Raw genomic sequence first — 17,050 nt, 5'->3', positions numbered from 1 at the left:
CCACATTTTTGCCTCCCCCCACTAATCCTACCCCCTAATCTACCTTCTCCTCCAGATCCACTGCCCCTCCATTTTCTCTTCAGAAAAGAGCAGGCTTCAAAGGGATGACAGCCAAACAGAACAAAACAAGATACAATAAGAAAAGGTAAATGCCCTCAAATTGAGGTTGGTCAAGGCAACGCAGTAGGAGGAACAGAGTCCCAAGAGCAGGCAAAAGAGTCAGAGATACATATACTCCCACAGTTAAGGGCCTCACAAAATACCACGTTTTAGAATCTATACTGATTTTCAGCCTATGTGTATGAATTAAATTATTTGTATATCATTGGTGGCTTTATATATTTGTTATTACTGTCCTAGATGTACATTTTTTCTGGGAAAAAATAAGCTGATTTTAATAAGGCCTATCTAACTTTAAAATCAGAATCTTTATTAAATTCTACTATGTTTAAATAGAAACTTAATTTTGTGCCAGTTTTGGTGGTGGTGTTCAAGTCACTTAATTCAATTTATCCTACTTGAAGCACATTAGTTATTTTATCTCACTGAATATTTTTTTCTTGGAAATACAGACTGATATAGTCATTATGTTTGTTATATTCAAAATTGTGAATGGAGGAACAATGTCATGATCACATTATTTTAGAAAGGGCAGAGAACGCTCCTATATCTTGACTCTTTCAGATCATACATTATACAATTTTCCCTGTCCTCTACCACCTAATATGTAAAACTGAATCCCACTTTACACTTCAAACATCTGCTTTCATGTCTCATACAGAGATCCATATATGGGTCATTTTGGCTCAGTGTTTGATGACTTTGGGGAAGGACATAAAATTTGTCCCAAATGGAAACCTCCCATAGTCCCCACTTTTCCAACCATTTTATTCCATATTTGACCATATTTAATAATTCCAGATTCCACTTTGCATTTCAAAAATTGGAAGACTATATAGTATTCTAACCTTACCCCAGTCAATCAAAAACATCCTCCTCTGAGGTTTCTTTTCTCTGATTTCAATAATCACTTCATTTCATTGGTTGCCAGTCATCTCCCATGTCTGCCATGGCCATTCCTCATGAGCTGAACAGGATGAGAAAGAAATGTTCAAAGATATTGTTTTTTAGGGGGGGAGGTGAGATAGGGTTTTTCTGTGTAGCCCTGGCTGTCCTGGGACTCACTCTGTAGACCAGGCTGGCCTCAAACTCAGAAATCCACCTGCCTCTACTTCCCAAGTGCTGGGATTAAAGGTGTGTGCCACCACTGCCCGTCAAAGATATTTTTATTGTTAAAATTTTGCCAAGTGAAACATTACTTCTTATTACTTAAGTCTACAGTAGTCCATTCCTGATTTCCTGTAGTATTGTTCTACAAATATGATTCTTAATGCTTTCTTCTAGTGAGAATCTCAAGTAAAATAATAAAGAAGTGAAGCTTACAAGGTCATTTAACTCAAGTGTTTCAAAAATCACATTTTCAGAAGACCTTTGAGGAGATAAAGCTTAAGATATAAAGTTTAAGTCCTGATTTCCCTGTGGATTTGCTGCTTGTTTTAAAATGTATCCATGTAAATATATGCACAAATACATATATGCATACCTTATTAGTATAAAATTGATATCACAGATTTGAGAATTTAATGTTTATTAGCAGAATCCATGAATATATCATGTCTAATACATACTTGACATGTTGTCATTTATAATTTGCCTGATCATTTTCAATTGCCAGAAAGTTAAATACCTCTTCATCTTTAAATGTATTTATGAAAGACAGAGAGAGGAGGGAGAATAAAAAGAAAAAAATAGAAAAAAGAATTTTTCTTTAGGATCAACTTAAATCATGAAATATCTCTTTATTAGAAAATTCTAGAATCTGAAGAATTATAGAAGTAACTTTCTTCTTCTATTGAAAATATTTTCACAAGTATAAAATTAACTGATTTCTGAGCTTTCTCTTCTTCACATACAATGTGCTCAAGTTCAACTATATCTCATCAATTATGACTGCTACTTTTCTCCTTTGATCATGGTTAGCCTCAGGGTCATTTTTTGCCTTTATAAAACTAATAAGGATAATTACAAGAGTAAAAATAGGAAACACCCTGCCAAGTATTTTGTATGAATTCAAATATGCAATATACCCTAGCTCACATCTCTTCTAATTTTACAATGCTATTAGAAAAACCATAAGGCATGACTGAAAGTGATTTGTACTTTATAGAAACCTCATACTTCTATTTTTTTCAAAATTCAGTTATTCTCAAGATATTTATTTTGTTGTTCCATTAAAATTGAAAGAGAAAAGAAAATAAGAGGATAGAAAATATGTCTTGGTACCTTGAGCAATTTGGACTCAACAAATGTCAACATGACATGAAATTTTCTCTAGAGATTTTACTATTTCTTTTCCAGTAACTAGTTAATATTTCTTAAGTGACTTATATGACTTGACTCCTGTCACTGATTGGAAATGGAGGACACTTGGAAGAGCACCCACTTAGAAGCAGTTAAACCTGCCGAAGGGTGTTGAAACTTATAGAAACTCTTCTAAAGGATCAAACAGAATCTTAGCTTTGAAGAATTCTATGAATAGCTGAGATATTGCCACAAACCACCATTTTGTTCTCAGAACTAGAACTACAAATACCAGAAACACTGCCTGTAGATAAAATAGATGGCTATCCCCTACCTGAGTTTAATCTCATATGCTGGCAGTGGCTTTAAAACACAAGACAAATAAGTTCTAATAATAATCAGGAACAGAGCCATAGCAATGGAGAAGTTAGTCTGAGATGACATTTGTTGGAACTAGGAACTCTAAGAACTCAGGAATGAAGTCTATTATTTCTGATCAGGTATAAGGAAAGAAGCTGAGAAGAGAGTAAACAATGCATTGAGGGTTATAGCCATCACCAAGCAAGACACTCATATTCCCCTGACACTACTAAGTCTGCACACCTAATGTAAAGTAGGCCTGGTCCCTATTTGCTATCTTTCAACACACACACACACACACACACACAGAGAGAGAGAGAGAGAGAGAGAGAGAGAGAGAGAGAGAGAGAGAGAACTAAAAAAGAAAAAAGTAATGGGTCAGCATGTAAAGTGAAAGAAGATAGCCATAAAAGTACAAATATAGTATGATTACACTTATTGTGAAAGTACAGCATAAACAAATACTTACAGACGAAAATCAAGACTTGTGGTTGCCTGGGACAAAGTAGGGGAGGAGGAATGAATGGGAAAATGATAGTTAGAAAATAGGTACAGAATTTCTTTTTGAATTGCTTTATCATAAGGGTTGCATAAATAAATGTATTTGAAAATGCTGAAATTCATGTCTTACAAAGGTAAATTTTATGACATATAAATCACATCCCAATACTTTTCTTTCAAATACAAAAGGAACAGTTAGATGACCCTCGCTATCATATTTGTACTAAAAAAAAAAAAAAAAAAAAAAAAAATGAAGGACTAATTCACAGGTCCTCTCATTAAGAGTGTGTCTTGCTCTCAAAAGAGTTGTGACTACTCTTTTCTCTTTTTAACCCAAGACAAAATTCAAGGCTGTCAGTTACCAGGTAGTAAAGGCCACTGATAGGCCTTGACACTTGTGAAGAGTTCACACACTGGCAGCTCAGTATGTAGTTCATTGATAGCTAGACAGCAGGTTCACTCTGGTGGTAGTTCAATCCTAAATCCTTAACTAAAAGTAATTCTAAGACAGAACAAGGTCACACACTAGAAATAAATTCCATCATTTTCACTTCCTCCCTCTGAGATGTTAATGAGAGAAGCTGCTCTGCATAATATGGGACATCTTCCAAATTCACAATGACATTATTGGCAGGATCAGAAGCAACAGCGAGAGAAACAAACCATCTCCCCCTCTGCTCCTTGACATCACCTAAGGATTTCAAAATACTTGTAGACATACAAATAGTTCCTCCTATACCATGAAAATACAAACCATTGTGGATGAAATCCACAAAATGAAATGAAATGGTATTTTAATGAGGTCCATCCAGTATTTTCACAACTAGACTCCTTTAGAAAAACTGTCTTTGTTCCAGTGATTAGAGCCTGACTCCAACAATCATCTTTTAGAAACTGCAAAAATGATGTCCATGAAACAAAGAAAAGAAACACAAAAGCCTGAGGCCAGATTTCTAATCAGAGCTCTGCTTCCTTACTGGTTGACCTTTGTGGCAACCAACAGAATACCTACCCTTTTGAGATGGGCCAAGCAAATAGAAGAGCCAGTGGAGTATGACCTATGGCCATGCTAGCATCTCGGAAAGATGCTTTTGAAGAGAGTTCAGTCCATTTTAGCAGATAATTTCAAGTGAAATAATTTTGTATCTTTTCTTCTTCCCGGACATTTGAAGAAAAAAAAGAATATTTCCTGGTTTTTCACAAAAAAAAGGTTTATTATCTTCATGTCTTCAAAGTGACCTAGGGGCCAGATTTAAAAGGATTTTAAAATTAAAATGACTGTATTTCACAGATGATTATAGCCTTTTATTTCCAGGCAAACTTGACCTAAAGTCAGGCCTACACACAGAGTGAGCCCATCATGTGAGAAACATCATACCACATCACCCATAGAAACATTCAAGGCAATACCCTCTGCCAAGAACCTATTAGATGAAGTGCTTACTAAAAGTTATGCTTCTTTATGGCTGACAATTCTGTTTTGCCCACCCGAGTTGCCCTTTGGAACACAGATGGCTGGAAGACATAAGGCTTTAATAGTTGATGTGTATGATGTTTTATTGACGCTGTTTTGATGTAACAGTTTCAATGCTAAGGACATCCTATTATGGTCTAAAGGAAATTTTTCTTTTTGAATTCTTTGAAGATTTCATACATTTATACAATTTATTTTGGTCATATTCATTTACTATTACTTTCCTCCAGCTTCCCCTAGTGCCCCTAACCTGACTCTCTTCCAACTTAATACTCCACTTTTGTTGTTATTAATAATTCTTAGTCCAAATAGTACTGCTCATATATGTGCATATGTATGGGGCCATTTGCCATACTGGTATATGGGCAACTCCCTAGCAACCATGTCCCCAAAGTAGAGTGACTTTTGCTCTATCATCAGCAACCATGAACTGGAAATAGTTCTTCTGCCAAAGATGGGACCTCTCTGGGACCCCTCTGCAATTCACACTGGAAGTGTGACTGGCTTGATTTTGTTCAGGTACTATGCAGGTAACTACAAGGGCTCTGAGTTGATGTATAAAGCAGCCATATCACGTCAAAAGTCTGCACTTAACAGCTCCTCTCCTCATCTATAAACTCTCCCTTTCTTTGACAACTCTTCTGTGATGTTCCTTGAGCCTTCGGTGTGGGGAAATTAATATAAATGATTCATCCATTGCTGATTACTCACAATCATGTACTCTTGGTACTTCGACCAAATATGAATCTTTGTACTAACTACTATCCACCACAGAAATATCTTTCCCTAACCAAAGTTGAGAGTAGAAAAAAATGGAGAGACAAACAAATATTTGGAAGGCAGTTGGACGCTATAACCATTTAAAGTAACAACTGTAGGTTTCCACCTAAGACCTATAATCTCCATTGTCGTGGACTTTTTCTCAGGTTTACTTTATCAGGCATGAAATCCTTTCTGTGGAACATGTCTCACACCCATCAAAGAGTAGTTGGTTACCTCCATAATTGTCCTAACACTGTGGCAACAATTGGCACATCTTACAAGGCAAGTCTGTATTGCAGCATGAAGAGAAAACTCCCATACTTTTAGGAGGCCTTTTAAGATACTGACATTAATTGTATACACAGATGTCTGCACCTTATCTCTGAGGCCAGATAACTGGCTAGAGTTGAGGTTGGGATGCCTGTCCTATACATGCCTTTATAGGAAGATCCAGTGGTTTTACATTTCCATCAAGGAGTTGAGGCTATTCAAACTAAAACTTAGAGTATTCCTTTACAGTGGCTACTTTTTAATGTCCAAACCCAGTGGTTCTTCAACTCTGCATCAAAATTACTGGCTGAATTTATTAAAAATACAGTCCCGATCCCTACTTCCATGTGTCAGGATTCTGATTTAATGAGACAAGAGAGAGCTCCCAGAAAATTGCACATGTGCTAGAACCACTGGTCCTGATGCAGATGGCCACAGTGGAGCTTTTTTTTAACTATCTTAGAACTTTACCTGCCAACCAAACAAGACATGTAACTACTTTGACACCATCTTAAAAGGAGAGCCATGGAAGGAGTGAGTCAACTGTAGCTTCACAATGACTAAATGATCCTGGTGGTGTCTCTCTAATTGCCACAAGCTGAGTCAGGAATTGATGTTTCTGCTGAGATTTCTCTTGTTGAATGATACTGATGACTCTTTTTGTTTTTACTTGCTACTCATGGATACCTTGTGCACCCTAGAAACAGAGATACCAGACATAGGTAAGCAAATAACACAGGCATATGCCTAATGATCCTCTTACTTAAGAAGCCATTCTCTAACAAAATAAAATGTGCTAAAAGGGAACGTTTGCTTCTTAAATAAGGTTAAAGAAATAGTTGAACATTGGAAGTTATATTTGGGTACATGTATTCCAGAAAAAGAAGGTCAGTATATTCAGTAGTCATTTACTGGAGGAACAGAACACTCAGAAAAGAAAATAAGATAAATGAGAGATGACAGTTCAGTATGTCATGAGAAAGTAAGGCCAAAGTCTCATCATGTTTCCCTAAGGTAATAGCTCAAATTAGTGCATAAGTTCAAGTCCAGTTAATGTTTTTAAGTTGCAACAGTTTTTCTCCCAAGACTCATAAATATAGTTGTATTACACTAGGACTCAGTGACCATGATGACCTTCCTTTTTTAACTGAGAGTTGCTTTTTTTGCAGTTGATAACTTTCTTTAATAACATCTTTTTCCTTTGATATAACTAAATGGGTTGTATTTTCTCTCACTAAAGGAAGTAATTGAAAAGCTCCAAACTGACCATTTACTGACAAGGCCACAAGGCTGAAATTAGTGATGAGGATTTCCATTCAACTCTTTTGTGCAGTACATTTTTTACAACTGCTGATCCAAATTTCTGAAATTTCAGAGGAAAAAATTGAATTTGCTCATTCCCAAGTACCAGTTGTCATCAAAATAGCACTAGTAGGGTTTTGATTATGAACCAGATTAAGGGATTGCCACTTCCCAAATTCTCAAGCCCAACCTCAGCCTCGCAGCTTTGGCATAGCTGGTTCTTTAAGCAAATTGGTTGCCAATTTGGTTACTAGTAAACTATTGAATGTTATTAATTATAAGCATTAACTGGCCATTTAACTATTTGTGTGATTTAAATGGTATAAATTATATGATCACTGCTAACTGGAAGAACATGACTTAAGTATAAAACTAACCAGAATGTGACAGAGTGAGTCTAACATCTAGGTTACAAAAGTAATCCTCACATCTGTCAAATTGATATGCACTTAGTCATGAAGGAGTAAAGCAAATAGTAACGTAGTGCAGTGAGTTTGCATGTTTTCAGAAAGCACAAAGAAACCATTGTCAGTGGAGCTGAAGTCTACTTGGGAAATGGCAGGAAATTGCATATCATTGAAGGGTATATTCTTGTCAAGAAAATAACATTAATCAAATTTGAATTTGATATGTTGGGCTATTCCCTTTTCTAAAAGCCAGTACATAAAGTTGACGAACAGCCTTGCTGAATAAAATCTGACAAGTTCCACAGTTAGGAAAAAGTAGAACACTGGTTGTCTTTTCTACCTTCAGATCAAGAGTATTCTGTTGACATTTTGCACACGTATTCACTGTGATCTAATCTAATCTTAGTAATGGCACAGAATGGTTAGTGACCCTGGGCAAGCCCCTTATGGTTCTGGGTTTCCCCAGCTGAAATTTGAAGTGAATACTAATTCTAACTTAGCTTACAGGCACATTGGAGATTCTCAATAATGAATGAGTGTAATGCATTCCAAAGTACTTTTGTGCGAATAACATTTCTCTTGGAAAAATAGCCCATGGACCCTACCTAAACAAAGCATGATTAATCTGGCTCAGTTGAAATTCCAAAAAGGGGCTACCCAAGTAGTAAAGATTATTTCCAGGAAAGGTTGTAACCCATCCTTTACTTTAGGCAACTCTTTAAGTGTGTTAGAGGAATATTATTCTGAAGATGAGAAAATGAACTAAATATGTAAAAAGTTTTACTCAACCACCTATTTGAGAAGTCTTTGCTATAGAGATGCTTTTCTGTAAAGAGGCCAAATCAATTTTTGGAATATGGTAGTGCCCTTTACAATGCATTTACAGCACCTGTCATGGTGGTTCCAGGGTTGAAGAAGTCCCTGGAAACTACTGAATTATCTTACTTGAAGAAGGTAAGTAGAAAAAAATCAACTACTCCAATAGGTTCTGATTTTTTTCCATTACAAAACTGTAAACTGAGTTTTTAAAGTTACCATTTGCTAACTTTGTAATTATTAACATACATAAATAAGCTTAGAGGGCAATCACAACTAAGAGAATACCAATCCTTAGAAGAGCTCTTTCTTCTGATAGCACTCACACCTCCACTTTCATTGGCTAAGTACTCAAAGCCTGAAGTCTCTCATGCTTTTACTTTTGTATCATATAGTCCAGATCCTGTTCAGCACTTACTGAATGAGCAATGACCTTTTTAGGCACTGTTTGACATCAAGGACAAAGAGATGGATATGGCATTTGTCTGCAAACAGTTCACAGTGTTTTTAGAAAAAGAGTTACATGCAAAATCAGTGCCTAGAACCAGTAATGCAGTCTTGCTTTTTAGTATCATTTCCAAATAAACAGAGCCATTGTCCTCCAGAAGTGGCCGATTCTAGCATCAGGGAAGGGAGAAATAAATAAGAGTCAAGAACATTCTTGCAGTGACAGAAGTGATTATTAACATGATGGTGGTGCTGGTGGTGAGAAACATTTATTGAGGCATGGCAAAGCGGCATATAATCCAACAGAAAGAGTTCTTATTGGTAGCCATTGCAACAACTTACACACCATGAAATAGACTAAGGTTTTGTTTGCTGCAGGCATAAAATAAAAGTCTATAGAGCCCATAGTGATGTAAATTATTCATAACTTTCTTAAATAAATGAAAAAATAAACCACCTATATGAAAATTATAATTTATATGATACTCTACTCACAAGGATATAGGATGTAATATCTTACACACAAGCTGGTCTTCATGACATAGCATACTTCTTGAGCACTTTTCAGGTTCATAGAAGATGCATTTTGCTGAATTAATAAATAAGAACCCAACATAGATAGAAATGGCACCCACGAATGCTCCAGTAAGAGATAATGTGAATGTGGACTAATGACAGCAAAGGTAAAGGTAATGACAGAAGAAAGTAGAAAGAAACATCAAAAACATGATGTCCCATACATGTGAGAAATGATAGAACAGATTTGGAAAATAATGACATACGGTTTCTGGCATCAGATCAGTGGGTAGTAAGCAGACCTTTAAACACTAAAGATATTAGAAATGAATGAGAAATTGTTGCTCTCCTGCTAGCTCTCACAGTTTATTAGAGCAGTGAACACTGATACCTAAATAAGTCATTTAATTTATATGTATTCTCCTTACACATTGTACAAATAATTAAATATAAAGGCTTAGTGTATTGCATCCAAAATTTTGAAACATCTCTATGAGAGCAAGGAATCAGAATAATTATGAAGACACTATGGAGAAAATGGATACAACAGACAACAAAGACAAATCTATGTACACAAACATGTAAATACACACACACACACACACACACACACACACACACAAACACGCATACACTGGTTAGTTTTTGCCAACATGATACAAATAGAGTCATTTGGGTAAAGGTAACCTCAACTAAGAAACTCCTTCTACCAGAGACAGGCCTGTGAGCCTGTCTATTCTGAGCAGGGCATTGTTCTGATTGCTGGTTGATGAGAGTGGGCCCAGCCCATTGCCCATGCAGATAATGTCAACCTCAAGGCAGGTCATCAGGGCTGTATAAGAAAGCAGGAGAACAAGCCAGTAAGCAGCGCTCATCCATGGTCTTTGATTCAGTTTCTGCCTCCAGTTTCCTGCCCTGAGTTTCTTCTGCCTTAGCTTCCCTAAATGATGAATTCTAACCTATAAGGTGTAATAAACCCATTCTTTCCCAAATGTGCTTTGTTCATAGTGTTTATCAAAACAACAAAAAAAGAAGTGTTGATTAGTTCAAAGGGGGGATTTGGAAGTTTGACAGTGTATCTCTGACATGCCTCTTCAAGATCAGGAATCCTATAGCTTGAAACACTTTTTAAGTGACAACAGGCATGTAGAGAGACTATAGCATCCCCGAGGAAAGCCAAAAATCTAAAAGAGGAGTTTATGAGCTATGGGGATGGAAGTGAAAAAATGAATGTTTGTGCTGAATTCAGTGAGCTTGAAGTGGCAGTGACACAGGCAATCATCCAAGCTGGTAAATGGATAACAGACTATGAAAAGTATCTCCTGAGATGTTTTTCTCTTCTGTTTCTTTCTACTTTCAAATGGACAGTATCGAAATGTCAGCATCATTCCAGGTCAGCAGGATGCATTAGATCCTCTCACACGAGGACCCATTATTAGAAAAACAAAACAAACATGTTTCTAAACCCTTGGTACATAAGCAGGAAGATACATAAATTCTTTCACCTATTAAAATATTTTTATTCATTTTGTGACAAAAGACAGACTCCTGGGGTCCACGTGGAACAAATTCCTTTTAGTAACTTATATTTTCCTCTTCCTTAGCACAAGCCCTGCACACAAGTACTATCTGGCTATGGACCCTATGTCTGAATCGCTCTACCTATCAGACACCAATACTCGAAAAGTCTACAAACTGAAATCTCTCGTGGAAACAAAAGATCTCTCTAAGAATTTTGAAGTGGTAGCAGGAACAGGTGACCAGTGCCTTCCCTTTGACCAAAGTCACTGCGGAGACGGTGGGAAAGCCTCAGAAGCTTCACTGAACAGCCCTCGAGGTAAAAATAAATAAATAAATAAATAAATAAGTAAACAAAACTCCAAGCCTTCCTTGACTAACAACAGATTTCATTTGACTTCACTGAATTTTAAGGAAATTGTCATGCTGTTCTCTCTCTCTCTCTCTCTCTCTCTCTCTCTCTCTCTCTCTCTCTCTCTCTCCCTCTCTTTCTCTCTCTCCCTCTCTTTCTCTCTCTCCCCTCTCTCTTTCTACTTCCTGCCTCTTATAGACAGCTTTTCCAAAGTCTATCACAGAATATAGGTACCTCAAGGCAAATTTTTAGATGATGTGCATGGCATCCATGTTTAGATGATCATAATTGTTAGCAAAGATTGTTATGTGTTGATTCTGGTTACCAAATAAATATAGCTTGGGGGCCATTGGATTACCACCCAGGATCCCTAACCTGTCCTAAGTGATATTTTCTAGATCCTCCACACAGTCTAGCATTTAGAGTTAACCAGTCTAGAGCTGCCTGTCCCCTCTTTTGCTCTGTGGCTTACATTGGATCGAATATGGTTTGTTCCCACATTTCTGTACCACTGTCAGAAATGCTATCTCACAGAATGCCTAATTTTTCTTAACAATCATTAATGAACTTTTCTTTCTTTAAAATATCTACATTACTTTTGAAGATTTTTTTTTTTACTTTCGTCAACTCTAGGATAAAAGAGTTAATGGGAGCTTAGCCTTATTTTAAAACACACTCCTATCTTGTAGGACCAACCCAACCATTACTCTAAATGCCTGGAATTTGATGAACAAATCTATGTCTCCCAATTAACTTCATAATTTTATAATATTTAATAATATCTCCACCTTAGACTATTCAATTTGTGAATGGTCAAGTTTTAAGTCTGTCATAACGTCAATTATCTCATTTGTTTAATTACTCAGACATTATTCTCTGTTCCTTCGCCTTGGTTCTTATGCATGCATGTGTGCATATTTATTTTAGTGAGTTTTAAAAAGTATTCATTTCATGGGATTTCTTAAAGCTAGTATTAATTATTAAACATAATACACCCTTGTTGCGAAAAAAATCAAAAGGAGGAAGGAAAATGTTTTTAATTAAAATCAGCATATACTTGCAATGTACAGAAAATCACCAGTAACATTCTAGTAATTTTTCCATATATAGCATATGTTTTAATTCTATAAGAGTAGATTCGTACTATATGTTGTTATTCTATAACCAGCTTTTCACATTTGGTGTATTATACATATCTTTCCATGCCAATAAATATTGTGAAACCAATATATTTAATTTGTTAGAAAGCCACTTACTATTTCAAATACTAAGAAGTTACTCTGTAGCCATTTGACATTTGCCATCCTGGAATTAAACTCCAACTACTATGATAGTTCAAAGTCTCCAGGTTCTTTCAATTACAGTGTTTTTTATAAAGCCCTTCTGGCGAACATCACCCCATTAAATCTGAATTTCTTAAATAGGATCTATACTATTTAATTAACACTAGATTATATTCTTCCTTCTTTTACTTCCCAGTTCCTTCATGGAAGTTTTTTTTTTTTTTTTTTTCTGTAGAAGTTTGCAAAGTGAAAGTAAATCTAATGTATTATGACTTTACCCACCTCCCCACCATCTCTGAGCCTGACATAAAATGCACCAAATGTGTTTATTTTATAATTGATCAATTAAATACCTCATACTTATGCAAGGTATCCCCTAAGGGAATGGAAAGATCTCCCAAGTATTACAGTAAAGTTTTTCTTATTCTCTGTGCCAACTCCTATTGCACACACATAGTGGGCCCCACAATAAATATTCAAAAAGTAAATGAATAACTCAGGTGCAACATATAATCAGCTCATCTTTCAAAAAATATATCAGGTAGGGTCTTGCCTCTTATACAGTTTTAAAACTCTTATGGGTATTATAAAGATTTCTGCATAAGTAATAAGGAGGAATCAGGCTTGTATTGTGCCTGAAATTGACATCCACCTGAGTTGCTGCTTGTCTGAAAACCACTCATCTCACCTACCACATTCAACCTGCCACATAGTGAATGACTATGTCAGCTCTTCCAAATAAAGCAAAGAATTGGTTCGGTATAGGTTTTCCTGCTTGGAAAGCAGCAATAAGAGGCCTGATGAGCAGGATTTGCATGAACTCTTGAAGTGTCAGTAATTAGAGTGCCAAAATTTATACATCTATTAAAGCTAATATCAAACCTAGTCTTTCTTTTTGACAAATCTAGAAGTATGCTTTCTTTCATCTTGATTTACTTGTCATGCTTTACAAAAGTGCCCCTTACCATAATCTGATACACTTTCAAAGCAGCCCTGAGAACATCAGGCTCAAACAGACAGTTTGAACTCATCTGAACAACTTTTACATAATGTTCCTGAAATTTATGTTTTCAACATTTGTCCAGATCCAACAGGTGAATTTGATTTCTTAAAGAAATGCAAGTTACAATTTATACTATTTAGGTATGTACTTCATCCCCTTAAACTATGGAAATGGTGTTTGATACCCTGATACTGGTTATCAAGCTCACACAAATTGTGGGACCTCTGTACACACACATCAGTCACCTTTCACAGACTGGTCAGAACATTCAAGTGCCTAGCTGTAGCTCCTATCTCCACACTGAACTTAGACAGTATTCGCCTGTGTCAAGCAATCAGATATGAAAATCTTATTATACAAAATGCTACAGGGCAATTTCATAGACTTCTATAGAAGGAACATTCATGCAAGAAGTTATTAAATTATAGTGTGCAAATTAAGAAAGAGAGTAGGACTAATTGGTAATTTCATCTTTGCAGTTTTCCCCCAAATTCTATGTCTCTCAAGAAAGTGTAATTTGTTTGTAGTTTTGCTTTACACAGCTCCTTCTTCCCACTTCTTTGAAAGACAGCAACTATTTAATGGAATGCTTTAAGTACATGTTTGATTTTTTTTCCCCTTACATAGAAGGTCATAAAGAAAATGGAAATGTACATCTGAGAAGTACCATTATTAGGTTAAGAAAGAAAGCTTGCTCTAAGACAGCAGTTGTCAACCTGTGGGTTGTAACCCCTTTGGAGTCACATATAAGATATCCTGCATATTCAGATATTTGCATTGCTATTCATAAACAGTAGCAGAATTACAGTTATGGAGTAGCTACAAAAATAACTTTATGGTTGAGGGTCACCACAACATGAGGGACTGTAGTATAAGGGTTAAAGCATTAAAAAGACTGACAACTGCTTCTCTGAAGACTTTAACAAGCAACATATTACAGTTTGAGGCAGACTCTCCAACCTGTCTTTAACTACTTACTCAAGGAAAGGTAGGTAAATATTGGTTGGCAAGGCAGTCCATTAACTTTCCGAACCTACTCTAAAACTAAGCTGAAATATAAGGTGTTTTGAGATCCTTCATCCTAAAGTTGTAGTACATTATCGAATCTGATCAAAAGCCAATCAGCCAAAGGTCAGCGGTCAGAAGCTGTGCTGTGTTTCACTTTGTTTTGCTCATTTCTTTGTTTGTATATTTGTGAGAAATTGCAGCCAGTTGAGATTTCTAGGTTAGAGAACCTGAATTTTTGTAAACTATCCATGTAAATGTCCATGTTTTCCTTGAATGGCTGTACAAGTCACTATTCTGTTATCATGGCTTCTTTTTCCTCACCACTAAAATAGACTTAATAATGTCATTAACTATTTTGGAGCTGACATGGAATTTAATACATGGTCCTGAAATTTCTCAGATGTAAGATGAAGTGCTCAGGATGACCTTCTTTCAGATTCTAATGGATTACAATAAACATAGCTATAGCATGCTGAGTACCTACTGTGTGCTATTCAGATATTTTCCCCACACTCTCTCTGATCTTCACAGCAATTCACTTGTTTGTATGATTCCCATTAGGCAGAATGATTCCCATTATATGATTCCCATTGTACAAAAGGAAACAGAAACTCAAGTTGGGTAAGAGATTTATTCAGGATCACATGATATATAGGTGACATACCTGAACTCAAAGTAAGTTGGCTCATTCTAAAGCATCTAACATGAAAAAGACAAAAACCTAGAATAGTACTACTATCCTGCACTCCACACCTTTCTGCTAAAATTCAGGATATCTGGGGAGGATACAAATTTTGGAAACTACTTTAGAACCTAATGACAGATATTCACAGGAAAATGACTTTATTTATAAGACAAATAGTTTCCAGTCAAGTTTCCTTGTCCTATATTCTCTAAGTGTGTACTGTTGATGTAACATATAACATTTACATAGTCTGTAAATGTAATTATTCAAATCAGTCTCAAGGAATTTTTGTCACTTCTCTTTGGAAGAGGCTGCAAAATTTGTAACTTCACCAAATTTTCCTTAAGGGGCCAAGGCAGGATACCTTCATTTTACAAAATGTCCTGACTACATAGTTAACTACAAATGTTGTGTGAAGAAAAAAATGGAAGGGTCTGCAAATAGAATTTCATTTGTTAGTTTCTGGGTTCTTCTCCTGAGAAGAAGCCCTTATCTCTTCCAATGTGATATGCTTTAATTTGCATCCCAATAAAAAGAAATATTTGCTATTTTACTCATCAATACTTCAATGCAATAGGGCAAAGAAAAGGATATGGCAAAGAGGTTAAGGGAGTACTGTTCCCTAGCACTGTATATGAAGTTGAATTGACTTTAAAGGGTGTTTTTAAAACATGCATGGATGATGTTGTTGAAACTTAGGTTCCATTTATTACTTTTACTGCAACTTTCTTTAAGTCTACAGAGAACTCAAAGTAATGAGTCATGTAATAGATGACCAAGTACTTAAGCAAAATGTGAAATGGTACTAGGTGGCATTATAAAATAAAATGTGTGACAAGCTGAATGTGCTTATGTTTTTCTAAGTAGATACAAAGGGTGGAGAATTGACAGGATGTGTTAAAATCAATCAATGACTTAATATGGTTTTCTTAGACCTCAACACAGATTATATCTCTATTTTCAAGTGTGTCTTTAAATAAATTGACCTCAGAGGCCAGCAGGCTCAGGCAATATCCAGTTGAGTGCAAACAGTTTTCTCATTGAAGAGAAATAATTCTTAAGCCCTTACACTTTTAAAAGGTGACTTCAGGATATTCATGACACTATATATGATTCATTTTAACTTTATAGAAAATTATGAAATCCAGATAATATAAAATCTTGAGACAAACAGTTGTTTTCATCTCTTTCTAAGTTCAGCTCAGGTATATTCCTAAACTCTAACTTTTTCAAGTATCTGCATACTATTCACAAAAGCCAATTAATGAAAAGATGATAAGATAGCAATCGGTGACATCTGGTTGACATCAGTGGTGTCTATAAGGAAGAGAGCATAGTAGAGAAACAGAAAGTCTTTTTGGTTCTCCAATGCAGTGGGACAGTAATGGCTTTGCTAAATTCATGTAGTATCTTATATGACTTCTTGGTGACAAGAATTATATTTGGAAATATAAGAAGGATATTCTGAATAAAATTATACAGACAAGTGACAGCATTAATAAAGCAAATGCTATATTTTAGATTCCATGAAATAATCAATATTTTATAGAAAAAAATCAGTAATTTCAGGCAGGAATCTAAATCTTGGGCTAGAACAAAGAAGTAATTTCCAGCAAGAATCTAATTAGGCTAGAACAAAGAGTAATTTCAGGCACAAATCTAAATTTTAGGGTAGAACAAGAAAGTAGGCTTCACACATGAAAATGACTTTGGACTAGGACAGGAAAGTTGGCTCAGATATTTTGGTCATCCTGATAAGCCCTTAGAAACAGTAATCATGGGAGTTTTCATGGAATTTTGTTTTTTGCCTTGCTTGTTCTTTGACTATTTGTGTTTATTGTCTTGCTTCTTCCTTGACTATTTACATCTATTGTATCGCTCTAAGAAAAGTTGTCTAATTTTTCTGAGCTACAGATTTCTCATCCTTAAAGTGAGAGGATGAATAGTGCCCACATAATTGATTTATTTAATTGCATAAACTGCCT

At 35.7% G+C, this 17,050-nt stretch overlaps 1 protein-coding gene across 1 annotated transcript in view; it reads left to right on the top strand.

Annotated features, from left to right (window-relative positions):
- Window positions 1–17,050, top strand: part of Tenm1 (teneurin transmembrane protein 1) — a 748,830-nt gene that overhangs the window by 642,836 nt on the left and 88,944 nt on the right. Inside the window, exons 24-25 of the mRNA XM_034485178.2 lie at window positions 6,430–6,450; window positions 10,821–11,053. Coding sequence (XP_034341069.1) covers window positions 6,430–6,450; window positions 10,821–11,053 — 254 coding nt within the window. The remainder of the gene's footprint in view (window positions 1–6,429; window positions 6,451–10,820; window positions 11,054–17,050) is intronic.

This window comes from Arvicanthis niloticus, chromosome X (genome assembly GCF_011762505.2).
Source record: "Arvicanthis niloticus isolate mArvNil1 chromosome X, mArvNil1.pat.X, whole genome shotgun sequence".
NCBI lineage: Eukaryota > Metazoa > Chordata > Mammalia > Rodentia > Muridae > Arvicanthis > Arvicanthis niloticus.
Note: the sequence above shows the minus strand (reverse complement) of the source record. Positions and strands in the feature narration are given on the sequence as shown.